The 17,313-nt window shown below is 44.4% G+C and overlaps 1 protein-coding gene across 1 annotated transcript in view; it reads right to left on the bottom strand.

The window, feature by feature from the left end:
* LOC147632567 (signal peptide peptidase-like 2) overlaps positions 1-17,313 on the bottom strand; it is a 36,920-nt gene that overhangs the window by 19,477 nt on the left and 130 nt on the right. Inside the window, exons 1-4 of the mRNA XM_086807348.1 lie at positions 16,947-17,313; positions 16,559-16,717; positions 16,366-16,477; positions 16,119-16,238 (exon numbers count right to left, since the gene is read on the bottom strand). The exon at positions 16,947-17,313 is cut by the window's right edge and continues 130 nt beyond it. Coding sequence (XP_086663474.1) covers positions 16,119-16,238; positions 16,366-16,477; positions 16,559-16,717; positions 16,947-17,093 — 538 coding nt within the window. The 5' untranslated portion in view covers positions 17,094-17,313. The remainder of the gene's footprint in view (positions 1-16,118; positions 16,239-16,365; positions 16,478-16,558; positions 16,718-16,946) is intronic.

Below are 17,313 nucleotides of genomic sequence, written 5' to 3'. Positions count from 1 at the left end.
TGCGGTTGAATGTGGCTGGGACATTCATCAGGCCAAAAGGCATGACCAGAAATTCATAGTGAGCCCATTCCGTATGGAAGGCTGTCTTGGGGACGTCCCCCTTAACAATCCTAAATACTGGATGAACTGTCACAAGAGAATGCAAGTCCAATTCATATGCAACTGAACCAATCAAGCGTTTAATCCGAAATGGTCCACAATATCTAGGGGATAATTTCGGAGATCGTCCCGTCCATAAAGTCTCGGAATCTTTCGAAACTCGCAAATACACCATCGTTCCTTCAGAGAACTCTCTCGGTGAACGATGTCTATTAGAATAAAATCTGTCTCTATCTTGAGCGCTTCTAATAGATTCCTTCGCAACTTGTAACATTTCTTGCATGTCTTGCAAAAAAGTACACGGTGCATCATGCTGAAGTCCTAAGAATCCCACGGCAACAGGTGATCTAGGTTGAAACCCATACATAAACATAAAAGGACTAAATCCTGTACTCATATGCTTAGTATTGTTGTATGCAAACTCTAACATAGAGAGATAATCTTCCCATGAACCATGTCTTTTGGAGACATATGCACGAAGCATGTCCTCCAAAGTTTGATTCACCTTTCAATCTGGCCATCAGATTGAGAAGAATCTAAAGAACTCAGATTCAAAGTTGTTTCCAACTTCTTAAAAACAAGCCTCCAAAAGTCACTTATAAACTTAAAGTGTCCCGATCACTAACTATGTCCTACGGTAAACCGTACAGTCTAGACAATTGCTCGATAAATTGTCTTGCTAATTGCGTAGCTGTAACAGTCTTCCGTGTAAATAAAAATCTAGCCATCTTTGTCAAGCGGTCTACCACAACCCAAATAGAATCGTGGAATTGACATGTTCTTGGCAGTCCGGTAATAAAATCCATGGAAATACTTTCCCACTTATTACTTGGGATTTGCAAAGGATGCAGCATCCCAGCCTGTCTAAAACGTTCTGCTTTATTCGCTTGAGTCCCATTGTTGTCACAAAACATATTTCATCCTTGGCAAAACTTTTCGAAACGCGTATGAAATGTTTTGGGTTTGAAACTCATGTTTCAAAATTTCAAGGTCTTATAAATTCTTTCTTTCTTGTTGTCGAGGAGTCGTACTGTCCGGGAATTGAACAACGTCTGGTTCATTCAACTAAATAAATTAGGACACCTGATATTTTACTCGTTCTACGCACACGTCGAATGAAAACCTTGACGAAAACTCTCTCTCTCTCTCTCTCTCTCTCTCTCTCTCTCTCTCTCTCTCTCTCTCTCTCAAACATTGGAACAAAATTTTTAAATTTGAAGCAAATCAAAAATTTGTCCTAATTCTGCCATAATCTTTCCTGGAATTTAGGGTAAATCAAAAATTGCCCCAATTCCACCACAATCCTCTTCAAAATTTGGGAAAATCAAGAATTTGCCCCAATTTTGCTATAATCTTTCTTGAAATTTGAGGCAAATCAAAAATTTCTCCGATTCTCGTGCAATCCTCTCCAAAATTTGGAGCAAATTTCTCATTTCTCCTATAATCCTCCTCAAATTTGGGATTTTGCACAATTCGCTTGCAACGCTCTTCAAATTGTTCCCAAATTGCCTTCCTTTCTAACCATCTTTTGTAATGTTCATGAAAGCCTGAGAGGGTATAAAAAGCCCAGCCATAATTCAGGTTTGGCATCTCATTATTCATGATGGGTCGCTGCATTCCAAGGGCTAGGACAACCAAGGGAAAGCTCCAACCAAGGTGAAAGTGCAGGTCAAGATTCCGTCTTTGTTTTCTGATTTACATGATTCTAATAAAGCAAATACACCATCCATGGTGGGGGCCCTACAGAGGGTATTTGGGACCCAATATTGAGCCCTCTTCTTTTCTTCTTCTTCCTCTTCTTCTTCTTCTTCTTCTCTCTCTCTCTCTCTCTCTCTCTCTCTCTCTCTCTCTCTCTCTCGTTTCTGCACATCTACTGCAGTTTTGTGCGTTATATTCGTCGTGAAAGGTTGCTGAAATCTGAGCATTGAAGTTACCGATTCGACCATGAAGCCTTCCGCATGTTACATAGGTATTAGAGCCTTCTTCGAGTGTGAAGATTTAGCCATTAAAAAAAAAGAAAGAAATTTTTCTTCTCGCTTGTGTGGTCAGTTTCTAGACTCCAGTGAACCACCCCTTTCGGTGTGACTCCTGTCCCTAGAAGGATGGTTGGTTTTCAGCCTTCGGAAGTCTCCCGCACGCATAGTGGATGGCAGCGGATGCATCAATTGCACAAAGAAATTGTGTCCCTTTGCAAGTGGACACTAAAACATTCTACACATGGTGCCTCTTGACATCTGTCCATCCATCACATAGCAAAGTGCAATTGTATTTTTCCCGTGTTGCTTGAAGCGGTTTAAGCTGACTAGAGCCGTCTCACTTCTAAGCTCAGATGTGCGAATGTTGTCATACGATGGACCTTCCCATTCACACCCAATGCGAGAGAATGGCTCTAGTGGTCTTTTCCAACGAGGAGTCCTTAATATATTAAAGGACCATCCACATTGAATGAAGAGTCTTGTGATCTCCTTTGTTGCCTCTCTCGTGTGTTGCTTTTGCAGCCCTACAATAATGATGGTCTTCTTCAAATCAGCCCCTTTACTTTTCTTTTTGGGAGGTGCAGACGTCGCCCCTTCATCCACCTCTTGAGATCCATCCTCGGAATGCACCCTCTTGCATTGCCTTTCTTGGGCATCCCAATTTGGAAGCTCTTGTATAGGAATGGCACAAACTTTTGACTTCCATTCTTTCAAGGAATCAAACAGCTCCTTGAGAACATTCACACACTCCCCAATGCCATAGCCTTTGGCATGGGAGAACTGAGCCTTCAATCTTACAAGAGGACCACCATAAATAACCTTGCAATGCCGACATTCAAATATCTTTATTCCCGAATTCTCATACCCAAGAATCACCTTGACTCGATCCCAAAGTTTGTTCTTCATCTTTCTTCTCCAAAAATGCTTCTGTGTTTGCAAGAAAGCAACATTAAAAGTCGGCTGCTGGAAAAATCCTCACGACTAGCAAAAGTTAGCATTTAATGCTATTATAGCCATCGTTTCACACCATGTAATGGCTGGCCACCCAAGCACACAAGCTGGGTTGCTGGGTAGCCCCTGGGCTGTCTGTATGGGCTGCCCCACACCTGGCCGTCTGACTGGCCAGGGCCCTGGGCCTTGTCGGCTGCCTGGCCAGGGCCCCTAGGGCTAGCCGACAGCCTGCCTAGCCCATGCTAGGGCTGGTGGGCACAGCATGGGGCCCTCCTGGCCCCTTGGGGTGGTTCTAAACCTCCCCATGCCCACTACATGAGCCTTAGGCTTGGTTCTGGGGTAGCCCTATGGGCTGGCCCCTTATCTACATGCAAATCCTACATGCTCTACAGAAATCTGGCATCCAGTTGCAAACCAAATACACATATCATCAGACATCATTCCAAAGGGAGACAGTACGGACTCGCCTTGATTCATGTGCAGAACAATGCACACCTGACCTTGGACGAGTAGAGTGGAACCCTGGTTGACTCGTCCCTGACTGGGCTCACATGGGACCAGTTTCCACTCCAGGTCCTGCACCTTCTTGTTCATATATGTCTTACGTGGCATCGGGATGCACGTGACACCATGACCCACACATTTTGGCTTTTATAAAGCCCAATCATAATCTTTCTCTTTTAGAGAAAGATTATCCATAATAGTGACTTCATGTTCTACCGCTGAGGATGCTTCTAGTTCATGGACGACTTCATCTTCTGCCACCAGGTTTGCATGCACCTTCTCTTGCTCTTTGGCCATCTTCTTGAAGCATCAATCCTCTCTGAGCGCGCAAGTTTTTTCCAAAAGTTTCATTTGATAGTTCTTTTTCCTTTCCCCTTTGTGAACATGGCCCTATCTGACTCAAAGGATATATATATATATATATATATATATATATATATATATATATATATATATATATATATATATATATATATATATATATATATATATATATATATATATATATATATATATATATATATATATATATATATATATATATATATCATAGTTGTCACGGTACGAAAATACGATACGGTACGGTACGATACCGTACGGGAATATTCGGTACGATATGAAATTTTGGGATACGGTACGATAAAATACGGTTTTTATTTTTTACACTTACAAGCTATGGAGCTTCAAGCTTGAATGTGAGGGAAGGTTGGAAGGGGAGGAGTCTACAGTGCTTGAGAAACCAGTACATGGATATGTGTCTCTCCCGGTTGGATCTCCCGATTGTCTCCAAAAAAGAACCTGGATGGGTAATGCAATACCAAAGGTCTCCCAGTGTAGCGTTTATGACTAAGGGACCGTCCTTGCACAAATACGAGGAGTGCATCTAGGGTGATAAGTTTAGGGACTCCTCTCTAGATCAAAATGGCCATGTCCAAATGTTCTCCCTTGTGCATAACTTGAGAATCTAATTGTCTAGCCTACCTATACCAGGGATCCCCAAGTGATGTAGCAAGATTCTCTCATCCTACCAATCAAGTGTACACTACCAGTCTACCTCGCCAGATTTTTTAGGTCTCTCCACAACCCCATATGGAATACTGAGTGGACACGAAAGTTGCGAAGTATTGCGAGCATTTGGGATCTTCGTAAAGCAGGGTTTCTATTTTTTTTAAGCATTTGGAAATTTTTTTTCAAGGAAAAAATTTTTTGGGGGGGGGGGGAAAAAAAAAAAAAAAAACCTAACTCGTACCGTACGATATCGTACGAATTCGTACGGTATCGTACCGTACGACTCGTACGTACGAATAGGTTCGTACGCGTACGAGAAACAACCATGATATATATATATATAGATAGATAGATAGATAGATAGATAGATAGATAGATGAATCCAAGAACATGCCCAGATTCACCTTTTAGAAACATGCATGTTATATACTCATGGTAGTCAACCCACAAGACTATATAACTATCAACTCCATTATGCATAGTATGGACTAGATACTACAACATCCCCACTAACGTCATCAATGCCCAATAGTGGGTGTAGAACTCTGTATCAAGATATGCTCTCACACACGCACTCCACACACACATAAGAGCATATATTCACACAAAGGCCTTCGTACTGAGTTTCTGTCAAACCTCCGGAGCCGTCATAAGACCAAATGAATCTAAACTTACGAATAATTTTAAAAGAAAGAAGAGAATCACCAAAAACAAACAAAATTTTGAAAAAAGTAAATAAAAGGCTTCATAGAGACACTCGAGAAAAATAATAATAATAATAATGATAGTAATAATAACTTGCAAAAATAGATAAATACATAACTAAATCACACACACCCACATACACACACAAATTCTTTATTGAACCACAACAAAAGAATTTCTAACAAGCTAAACAAATTTTTAATGACTAATTAGCAAAACAAACTTTAAATGACTAGTTCACTAAAACAAATCAAGTAACCCCCTTCTTTGCATATACTGCGCGGCTAGGCCGCAAGATCCAGATGCCGAAGATAGAAGGCACATCCGTAGCAGCAACACATTGGCAGTCTTAGGGCCTCTCAAAGCGATTCCTCTCCGGTTTCTGGAAGAGACTATGGGACAGCTTTCGGCCTAGAAAGATTACCCTCTTTCTTTGGTTGATGGCACATAGGAGTTTGGCGGTACTTGGCTAGCAGTTGGAGGTCTGCCAACAGCTTGCCCACACTGCGGCCACCCCCAGGAGTCTCAAAGACATTGCCTTTGGGATTGTCCGAATGCTCAGCAGATTTGGCAACGGATTCTCCGCATCTTCGCTATGGACAGGTCATCGACCCATATCATTACATGCACTCTCGCTTGGGCCACACACGCTGGAGTGGTCAGGGCTTATGAGGAGGATGGAGGAGGGCTAGGCCTTCAGGTCTCTCACCATCATATTGCAGCAATACTAGTCACAGTCCCACCTACACGACGCGACTGGCGACCAGGCTCATGCCAGAGATGGGAGATTGGCAGTAGCATAGTAGCCTGGCACATTTGGCGTGCTAGATGTAGCGAGGCCATCGAGGGTACCCACACTCTGCCGGTTGAGACCATCACGAGCATATGGTTTTATATCGTTCACCCCCTCCGCGGTCAATGGGGAAAGTTACAGGGAGGTTCCAACCGCATGTGGAAGGGAAGCTTTCTTGAGGCTTTTTGGGAGGCTTGGCCCTTTCCTCAGAGATAGAGACAGTGACCCCATTTGGCATTACAAAACACCTCTGTGGTTATTCCCCCCCGCCCCCCTTCCGCCTATATGAGATAGCCTTCTCCTCACAGAGCGACCAGCCGGAGGAGAAGCATCTCTTCCCCCTTATAATCATGTGATTCCCACCCTTCAATGAGGCCAGTCTGTATTTAGCCCTTCATGGTTGTATCTAGCCCTTAGTGGCTGTTTTTTCTTTAACTAATAGAAGGATCTTTTTCTCGGGAGGAGAGGGGGGGGGGGGAGAGAGAGAGAGAGAGAGAGAGAGAAAAAACAAGTAAAGACAAGAATACAAAAAGTGCGAACTTTACCTCAAAGATTGTCCAATCATGAAGTATAAGATCATCAACTTCATCATGCATAGCATGGACTAGGTGCTACGACATCCCTACTCATGTCATCATCAAAGGAAAACTCAATGACCCTTTGCGGCGGTCTTCGTCTATGGAACTGCAATCATCTCATCATAAGTCATTTCCCAAGCCACCCTTAGTACAGTCAAGGTTTCAAAGAGTTTTGAAACCTTTTCTATACTTGACTATCAAGCACAACTTTCTTATCATCCTCATCCACTGCAACTCCCAAGCTAGAGAGGAGTTGTATTATAGAGCCTAGATTGCTCAAATGTTCTCCCAAAGTTTCTCTTTCATTCATTTTCAAGCGAAAAAAATCTTGCTTAATTTGTTGGATATTTCGGATTTAGTCTAGAGTCTAGTCTAGTGTCCTTTGTGGTGTGAACGCCCTCTTATTTAGGGTCAAATAAAAGTATGTACTTGGGTCCTTCACTCATATATACAAGTACCAATCAAGTTGTGCAATCTCTCTCTCTCTCTCTCTCTCTCTCTCTCTCTCTCTCTCTCTCTCTCTCTCCACTATCATGATGATATTTCATCCTCTATAGCTCCATGTGTGATCCTGTGGATGCCAACATGGTATCAAAGCTTGGGAAGTGAAGTCTTGCGTTTTCATGCTGCAACCATCACCAGCAGCAGCAATGTTTTCATCTTCGTTGCTCAAAAACCTCGATCTCTGGAGTCTTCATCGACAGCCGACATCAACTGCGTTTTCTTCTTTGTGAGCATTGCCCCAGAGCCGAATGCCACTCAACTCCGCCGCCCGTCGTCTCCGCCCGCTTAGCCGACAACGCTACTCTAGAGAGCTCCATCGCCGCCGCTAACCAACCTCCTCCGCCTACCATACTGGGCAGCACTAGTGCCTAGAGCTCCACCCACACCGACGGAGCCACCCTCTCCCGCACTGCCGCCCACCTACTAGTTCAGCCTTACGCTGGGACCACCAACTGCGCCGGCCTAAGCCCCCTGTAGCGCCTTCAACAAAACGCCACCACGGGGTCAGAAGATTCTCTTCATCGACAAAACAAAAACGCAACTTCGACGTTTGTTTTTTTTTTTTTGAAGAAGGTATTTTCATTTTTTCTTTCATACGATTATGAGGTGTTTTCATCAAAGCTCATAAGCTATTGTTCACATGGACACCTCCATGTGCCTGGCTTTTGGGCCCTTCTACAACGCATATGAGATCCATCACTCCACAGCACCCGTCTTTTCTACTATGGGATCTTCTTCGACATCTTCTATATTCATGCTTGAGCTCCCGACTCAAGTATCCATCGCATGGCAACGAAGACGCGAAAGGAGCTACACCGGCATGGGGAGGGGATATTAATCTCTCCATAATTATCTATTTCCCATTATGTTTAAGTTAAGGGTTCTCTGCCCGGGTAGTCTCCCAAAATCTGAGTTATTTATTTTGGATCCTTTTGGATTTTGTAATGCCTTATTTTCTATAAAAAGGCTCCTCTTCATCATACCCTTTTTGCCCCTGCTTTAGGTTTTGGGGGAGGGAGGAAGGTTTGGTATGCCGATATAGAGTGTCTTTGTCACCTAAGGCAGGACCTGCCCTCTAAGTCTTTCACCAAGACCATGCTTGTTAAGCCTCTGAGCCATGCTTGTTGAGCCTCTAAGCCTTTTGTGCCATGCTCATTGGCCTCTGAGCCACGCTTACTGGCCTCTGGGTCTAACACGGGGAACACGTCTTGTGTCTGTGCTTGTGTTGGTGTATAGGACTATTGAAGGTAATGCATGCAACTCCACCATCACTCCAAATGGGGGTTTGTAGGATATTTCGGAGTTAGTCTGGAGTCTAGTCCTTTACTTGGTGCAGAAAAATGTGCTATGGCTTTACATGGGTGGTGTCAGGGCTATCTCAGCCCTCCTCCACAGTCCAGCCGCCAGCCATAGCTAACCATATAAGCCATGTGAGTTCTCAGAACCTCCAAAACACTCTGCACCAACACCTTCAAAGCATGGATCAATGCAACAACGCTGTAACATAGAGAAGCAACACCAACCCACCACACTACCTCACTATCTTCCCTTCCTACTTCCATCCTAGTTGTGAAAACACTTCTATGAGCTTTGCCCGCCTCTTCTTCCTCCCGCCGTATCCCCACCTTTCTGCCGTTGCCTCGCCACTTCCGGCAGCACCATGAGCTTAGATCCAATTGAAAAATGAAGAAATTGGGGGTGATGTGAACAAACATAATCCTACACACATAATGCTCTCTAGACTAAATTAAAGACGAGTAGAGCCGACCACAAATAATAAAACAGTGTCCTTGTGTGGCCCGTATCTGTCTGCACTGCCAACTGCCACAGTACAGTCATCAGAAGCCAAAACTATTGTGGGGAGAAGGCATACAGATTACATAAAAGCTTCAATGCAACCTTCCTCGCTGCTCCCAAAAACAATTGGAAAATGAATTACAAAAGGCTACATGTAAAGCTGCCCGTTAACTTTCTCGCTGTGTTTGCTTACCTTTAAGAGAGAAATGTTGAAAGCGATACAGAAAGTCTGTTATCATGTGAAACAATACACCGTATGACTGAAAACCTTCACTCATCATAAAAACTGAATGCAGTAACAATAGAATTCTAAGATAAACTATGCACTTTTCAGCGAGTACTGAACCTAAACCTGCATCTGTATTTAATAGCCAGCTGCAAGTACCAGAACTTTCTATGTGCCTCAAGTGATGTGCAGCCTAATCCTGCTGTGGCCTTAATACCACCACCCTTGAACATCCATTAACCCTGACCTAATACCCTCAAGCAAAGTTTGCAAAAGCATGGATTACACTCGATTCATTTTTTGAAAAAATATAGTGAGGGAGAAACTACAGGCATTTAATTGTCTGTCAACTTGTCAACTGGCATGCGAAAAAAGTGGAACAAAGATGATAGGGGCTAAAGAAGTCTTTAATGATATCCAGCTGAACCTGCATGTCCCCTCATCTAGGCCTCTCTGTGACGGTGCAGCTCTAGCAAGTACAGGCCCAAACACCTTTGATCTTTGTAATGCAATACAAGTGACAGAGTACCAAAGCCTCTCCGAAGAGAATGAAACCTACCTTGTATCTCATGGTAAACTGGGCATCTGCACAAATAATGCTCCTATGTCTCTCTCCGGCCGTGCATACTCTACATATCCGCTCTGCCCGTGGCATGCCCTTTGATCTCCCAAAGGCAGTGTGAAGACACCCTCTGTGTGTCATGTGCACAGAGTGTATCTACCGTGTGCAACACGCACACAAGACTAGCTTTGAGGCTTGGGGTAGCTTGGAGCTAGGCAGGCTGATTGGCGAGCTGGGCTAGGGATAGACTGACGGACAGGTGGGCACCCAAGTGTGGACGCCCACGGACCGACCAAGAGCCTATAAAAGGGTGGCCAAGGTCAGTCACTTGGTCATAGAGTCTCGCGAGTCTTTGCGAGAGCTCTACGGTTAGGAGCCTCGATCTAGAGCAAACATGCACCTACTGTAACTATTTGGTCCTCCTAGCTCTATTTCACATGATGAGATCCATGCCCGGACACCAGACAGGTGGAAGAAGACATGGGGACAAGGTCCATAAAGATTGATTAAGAAAAAGCACCATTCTTGGTCAAAAAGCAGGGAAAAAGCAAAAAGTCAAACAAGGTTGACCGCCAAGGACACCATTGGAAAGAGGAGACTGAGCGAACCAAAAAGCTAAAAGGCACTTTCTCAAAAAGAAGCTCTAAGGCCAAAAAGCAAGGCCTTAAAGCCAGAAAAGCAAAGCACCAAAAGTTGAGTAATATTTTATTAATAAAAGTAAAAAGAGAAAAGCAAAGCACCAAAAGTTGAGTAACATTTTATTAATAAAAGTAAAAAGAGAAAAGCAAAGCTTAAAAAGGCAAAGCAAAAGCATGAAGGCTTTTTGGCAAAAAGCAAGGTCTCTTACAAGTATAAAAAGGATTGGACTTCTCTTGTAATACCATGAACAAGATCATTGAAGATTGAAGGAGATCATGGAGTATGTGGGAACATCATTATGATCATGAAGAGCTTCTTCTTCGCCATCAACACCTTCTCCAACATGCTTTTCAGATGTACGATCAGCCCTAGACTTGTATGGGCATATGCATGGGCAATACGGACGCATGTACAAACACGGACATGTACGGAACTGTACGGACAGAAATTTCAAAAACCCTAAAAACTGCTTTTTGGATGTTTTTATCACCCAAAAACCATTAAAACAAGTTTTATATCAGTTTTTCTTGCGAGAAAGAGCTTTTCCATGGTTTTCTTCATGGACAAGGCTATAGGAGTTGTTGGGATGAGCGAGTGTTTCTTGGACTTAGACATATAGCTTGGACATGGAGAACTTGCGCATAGAGCTTGGACATGGAACTTGGACATATAGGTTGGGCATAAAGCTTGGACATGAACATGGAACTTGGTTATGGAACTTGGACTTGGACTTGGACTTGGACTTGGACTTGGATCTATACTTGGACTTGGACCTGGACTGGATTTGGATTTGGATTCATTGCACTTGGATTCATTGGATTTAAATTTGGATATTTGGATTTGGTACTAGCCCGGTGAGAGATACTTGTGGGTCATCCCCGTAGTGTGCTCGACATCAGAGATCTTGTACGTCGACATCAACATTGACTTGGATATCCTACATCGGCATATTCGTTTGTTTTGTATTTATTGATTGTATTAATCCTCGCCAGCATGCCCGTGGATTGTTCCTGAATAAATTCCTGAAAGGGGACAGGGCCTGTTCCCCGCTCAATGTGGTGTACTGTGCAAGATCCCCATTCCCTTCTCTCCCCCCTCTCTCTTTATATTTTTATCTCTTGGACACGTGGTTGAGTCTGTCACTACACGCCCCGCTAGGCTTACACCTACTTCATGCAGCCGAGGTCGACAACAGTCTCGAGACCCACGAGCGTAGCTCCATGGCGGTACGGGATGTCTCGGGGTAAAGATTGATCGGTGCGTCTTGCTAGTTAGCTCAGCTCGTGGGTCGGTGGGGACAGCCAAGACTTGTGGGTTTTGCCCACAGCGGTCATGGTTGGGTGGTGAGTCAGGCCTGCACCCCCCTTCACGTTGTTTGGCTTTGTTTTGCAAGTTTAGAGTCATGTTTCATGATTTCTCTACGAGGAGATCCATGGGGATTTGATACTATGACCAATGGCAATCCTCGTGGCATGGGACATGTGTCTATAGCGATAACTGGGTTTCTCAATGAACCCATCCTCCGTGACTTTCAGAAAATGCTGTCTATAGAGCTGGAGCTTCATGAAAAGCTCTGGTGGAGACAACCATGTCCGACTTGTGTGAAGCTAGTCAGATGTAATCAGATGTTGCTCCCCTGAGAGCTCCAGAATGGGGGCATCTAAACTGTGCTGAGAAGGTGGCAGGCCATCCATTTGAAGGCCATGCAAATGAAATCATCTGGTAATGTGAGAAAACCAAGATCTGCACTCTCTCCTATGCAAGCTGTTTGGAAGACTCCAAGTGCCAATCTCAGGAGGTAGTCTTTGTCTAATGTGTATACATGATATATGTAGGTGATAGTCTATAAGAGGGCATCAAGAGCCAATGGACCTGCCCCAAACTCAGCCAGTACAATCTCATTGGGCATTGATATATATACATATTCAATCCTTATCATATGGGAAAGCACCATCATGTGCAATCTCTCTATCATCCTTCGATACTCCTTTTTCAAATTAGGCCCCCAAACAAAAGCACCATATCACAGCAAGCCTTACCGGGGTATTAAAGAATGACCTCCTGGACAAGATTCCTAGGACCCAAGAAACACTAGCCATCAAAGGTAACGTTGAGGTATACATATGAAGTGACTAGCTTAATTGCCTCGCCCTTATATAAGGACCACACGGCTACTACTTGACATGAGCTATTAAAGACCATGATCTTGGTTAGGATAAGCAGAGGATCGTAGAGAGGCTACAGGTGATGATGTCGTCACACATTAACAAGAGTAAGCCATCTGTACCACATTACATTATTTGTGCAGAGTTTGCGCCATGCGGTGGCCCCATTCGTCATATATGCCCTCTTTCAAACCGTCACTTGCATTCAGTGTGTATACTCTTGACAAAGATCGCACCTCACCACTAGCACTAGTCCTCTATGCATTTATATCACGAGGGAGAGGGAACAGGTGAGACAAGCTGGACTGGCCGCCGCCTCGTCCACACGGCCACCACCATTACCGATACATGCATGGTATTGGGAGGTAGTTGAGTGATGTTCATGGAAATCCCGGCATACATACAGATGCACATGTCACATGCCATGCATATCGCGATTGGCCACAGCTCGGGGTATCCTCCCACCGCCTCATAGTGAGACTAGCACAACCAAGAATATCCCACACGAGAAGAGGATATGCACAATATGCAACATAGGAGTGGTAGAGGATGAGACCCATTATATGGTTAGCGTCCAACTTACTACAAGATACGGGGGAGATTCCACTGCCTTTTCCGAGAGGGATTCGGCCACTCGCAGAGGTCAGAGATGCCTAATGTTGAGGCAGCATGCTAAGAGACAGGCCCAACCCCAACAGGACCCCTCCCAAAGAGACATCTCAAATTTCTTTGTGGTACATGCATCCACCACCTATACAAGTGATAAAGTTGCACAATGCGGAAGCAAAACATAGGAGAGAGGGAGAGCAAAGGAGAGAGAGAGAGAGATATTAGACAAAGAACATCATGTTATGTAGCATGAAGCTTTTACAATGGCAATATCAGCTAGCAAATGGTGTAGAACATGTGCCCTTGAATAGGTTAGAGGGATAAACAAGTGAATAGAGAAGGCTCCTTTATATAGTGATGCTGGGAAGTTGGCCGACAGTCCACGACCTACTAAATAGAAGAATAAAAGGATAAAACCTCATAAATAGGCATTCCCCAAATACACTGAGATGCACAAGTTCTAACGCCCCCTCTGTAGGTCATAGTGTGCATAAAAAGTCTGAAGAAGATAAACTGATGAAGATGCAACAATGGACACTCCAATATTACACAGTACCGAAAACACCTCAGAAAGAGCACCCACCAACTTGGTTTCTCGAAACAAAATGCCACCACGAATAGCAAGGAGCTTTGCTTGGCTCCGAATTCCCACACAAGTGTGCAGTGAACTCCAAGAATAAAATGATGAGTTGCTGGTCACACCACGCCCATTATCCCCCAACAAAGGACTGTGCACACATGAACTTCGAACACATCCAGTCCATAATCTCTGCTACACCAAGCAATAGACATGAAACACATCCAGTCCATAGCTCCAAAATGAACTTGTCTGGCCAAATATTTTTATTACTTGGAACTCCAACTCACAGATCCCATGTAAAAGAAAATGGAGCTACTAACAGCCCCCTCTCCCGCCCACATGGGTGAGAACTATCTGTATAACTGTAGAAGTTGACCATCCAGGTCTTCCCTAGCTTGTGCAGCCTTGGGGACACTACAAGATCAGAGTCATCATCCTGTATATGATCACGGCCCATCTTTGAAAACTTGGTCTTGGCCTGGTTTGCACATGTGGTCTTGCAATCCTTGGCCAAATGAACCTGCTTTTCCAGAAGAGTAGCAGTGACACCGTCCTCTCTGTTGCATTGTGTAGCAAGTGCCTGATCCTCTCCACTTGGAGGGAACCTTGCCTGCTCTTGAGAAACAAGGATAGATGCCTCCTCCAAAAGGAAACCCATATCCACGGCAATAGTACGCCTCTGCAAGTAAGGCTTTGTGCCACTAATGATCTGAACACTCCACAACCAATCTCCAACACACTTCTCCAACAAACTCCAACGCCATGGAAGGAAAGGATCGATTAGCCCCCTCTGAGAACTGAGGTAGAGTGGGACTGGACTGCAGCAAACAAGCCTACAAATCTTGCCAAAAAGCACCCACGAAGTAGGAAGAATCATCGAAGAAGAGGCAAGATGAAGATGCCACCAGTCGGGGGTGCTCCACACTCGAAGAAGACCACCAACTGCTGACCAAGACTGAAAACGCAGCCCCCACACCACCAGCAACTGAAAACGTTGATGAAGAAGATGGAGAAAGGAGAGAAAAGCACTGCCACCCACCAAAACGCAGCTGCACTGCTGAAAACGCAGCACCCAGGGGAAAACACAGCCACAGATCTGAAAAACACAGCCACCTCGATGGAAACACAGCAGTAAAACGTAGCCACCAGAAGATGAGGAAAACACGGCTGCCTGTGATGAAGCGAAAATGCAGCCTCCTACTGCTGTAGATGCAAGAAAACGCAAGCCTCCTCTTCCAGCAAAAAAACGCCAAGTTCAGCAGATGAGGAAATGAAATGTGGATGCCAACACCAAAGCGACCGATACCATGATAAAGTTGCAATACCATGATACCGTTGCACAATGCAGAAGCAAAACATAGGAGACATGGAGAGCAAAGGAGAGAGAGATATCATACAATGAACATCATGTTATGTAGCAAGAGGCTTTTACAATGGCACTATCAGCCAACAAATGGTGTAGAACATGTGCCCTTGAATAGGTTAGATGGATAAACAAGTGAATAGAGGAGGCCCCTTTATATAGTGATGCTGGGAAGTTGACCGAAAGCCCCTAGGAGCTGGCCGACAGCCCACAACCCACTAAATAGGAGAATAAAAGGATAAAACCTCATAAATAGGCATTCCCCAAATACACTGAGATGCACAATTTCTAACAAGTGCCTCTGTTCTGACTTCAGAGAACACCACCCATACGCGCGCTCTAGCTCCGCGCCCCAAAGGAGTTAGCGAGAGACCCCAATCCGTTCTACGAGCCAAGATGGCCCAGACCTAGAGCGTCAAGACCCTCCACACAGAGACAGGTTCTTCGCCAGCATGACATGCTCCCATCACACAGGCCTAAACCTGTTTCTGCCCAGCGATTGGTACTAGCTGAGGAGGGATCATAGGATAATCATCTGCTATCAGCATGTATACACACATTGGTGTTTTCTTCATTTCCTTTTCAATTCTTCCATGGCTCAGTAAATCCATGGTACCATTGCATTACTTAGGGTCTCATAGACCCTTGGGGTCTTTCGTAGACGTTAATCTCTCTCTCTCTCTCTCTCTCTCTCTCTCTCTCTCTCTCTCTCTCTCTCTCTCGCGTGCGCGCGCATAGTCTCCAAGGAGGATTTTAATGCCAAACAAGAAAATCAGAGGAGGGGAGAACATAAGTTAACTAAGTCGGTAATGCAAAGTTTTAATGTTCCCAGCCGCTAATATCATTAATTGATGTATCCAACCTTAAGGGTATATATATCTGCTCCTATATGATGTCAGATTTCATATACTATACTATATTGTAGTATGTTCCAAGTCCTCTGCAATATCACAAGCCCCATATAAGCCAATCTCTAAAGACACAATCGAATCTCTCTTCCTTATTGATTTGAAAAACCCAATTGTCACATGATTAAATACAGGACAATTAAATGTAAACCTGTTGATCCAGAAACCAATGCAGCCTTAAGACGTTCTCCCGCAAATTTGGGCAATAGCACAGATGGAATTTTAATGTCTGTATAGGTCCCAGATTCTGAACAGACCATCTTGTAAAGTTCTGCATCAATGCAGTAAAGCAAACTGTAAGGCTTGTACCTTAGCAAAAAAACAAAAGCAGTGCCTGGCATGCTAATACAACAAATGCTGATGCCTTCAATAGGACTAGACATGCTTCACACAATCACCTTCCTCATCATTTATTACAAGAAGTGCTGTTGCTCCAGCCCTTTGGGCCTCCCGAGCTTTCTTTGTAAAGGTGCAATTTCCTCGTGCAGCCAGAGCAACATGGCCCGTCAGCTGAAAAGAAACGAGTGGAACTAATGATTGTCATGACTGCATGCTCAAGGACAAATCTAAAGCGATGAAGCTAGTAAAAACCTGAGCAGAGTAATTTGAGCAGCTGTACAAGGGATCGGCCAACATCAGCGGCGCAGTTGATGCCTCTTCCTCGTCGGTAGGTAAGAGGGTACCGAACCTGGCACTTAATCCTACCAGCTCTCCAGAGAGTGCGCCATCTACCCAGTACCGGACTTTCACCTGAGAATGCAGTCTAGACAGTGAAACCCTAAAACAAATGGGCAAGCATGATACCAAAGAGGTCTATTATCTAACGCTATGTTCATGACATCGACACTCATCAATACTGTTGAGATTATTAGGGCTGAAACTTGTTTAAATTAGCGCAACAGATTGAAGAAAAACATAAGCCCCTCAAAACATACCCTGTCCGGACCCTATTCTTCCACACAGGCTACAGAGACCATACCAGCTGAAATATGTTGTCACACCCGGGCTGTTTCGGAGCGCGATCGTCATCGCTGGAAGTTTCATCGCAGGAGCAGCGTTCCAGAAAGGCGAAATGAAGGAGAATGACAGCAAAGGCTATTGCCGCCAAGCGGCGGGAGAAGGCCATTCTCGATTCTCGCTCACTGATTCATCGACAGCACAGTAAGAGCGTCTTCGGAACCTGTAGTTGTTCTGCGCAAACCGTAGCCCTGTCTTGTAAAGAAGCCAAGCCGTGCGCGACTGACTTAGGCTTCTTCCTGCCCCAGATACTGCCTGCTCCTCACAAGTTATACCTTCCTTGACGTTTCTTCCTGGCGTGAAGTTCGTAATTTTCCTTTACCTTAGTT

The sequence above is a fragment of the Cibotium barometz genome, chromosome 13 (genome assembly GCF_041138505.1).
Source record: "Cibotium barometz isolate CiBa-2024 chromosome 13, ASM4113850v1, whole genome shotgun sequence".
Classification (NCBI taxonomy): domain Eukaryota; kingdom Viridiplantae; phylum Streptophyta; class Polypodiopsida; order Cyatheales; family Cibotiaceae; genus Cibotium; species Cibotium barometz.
This window is presented reverse-complemented; position numbering and strand designations above follow the sequence as displayed.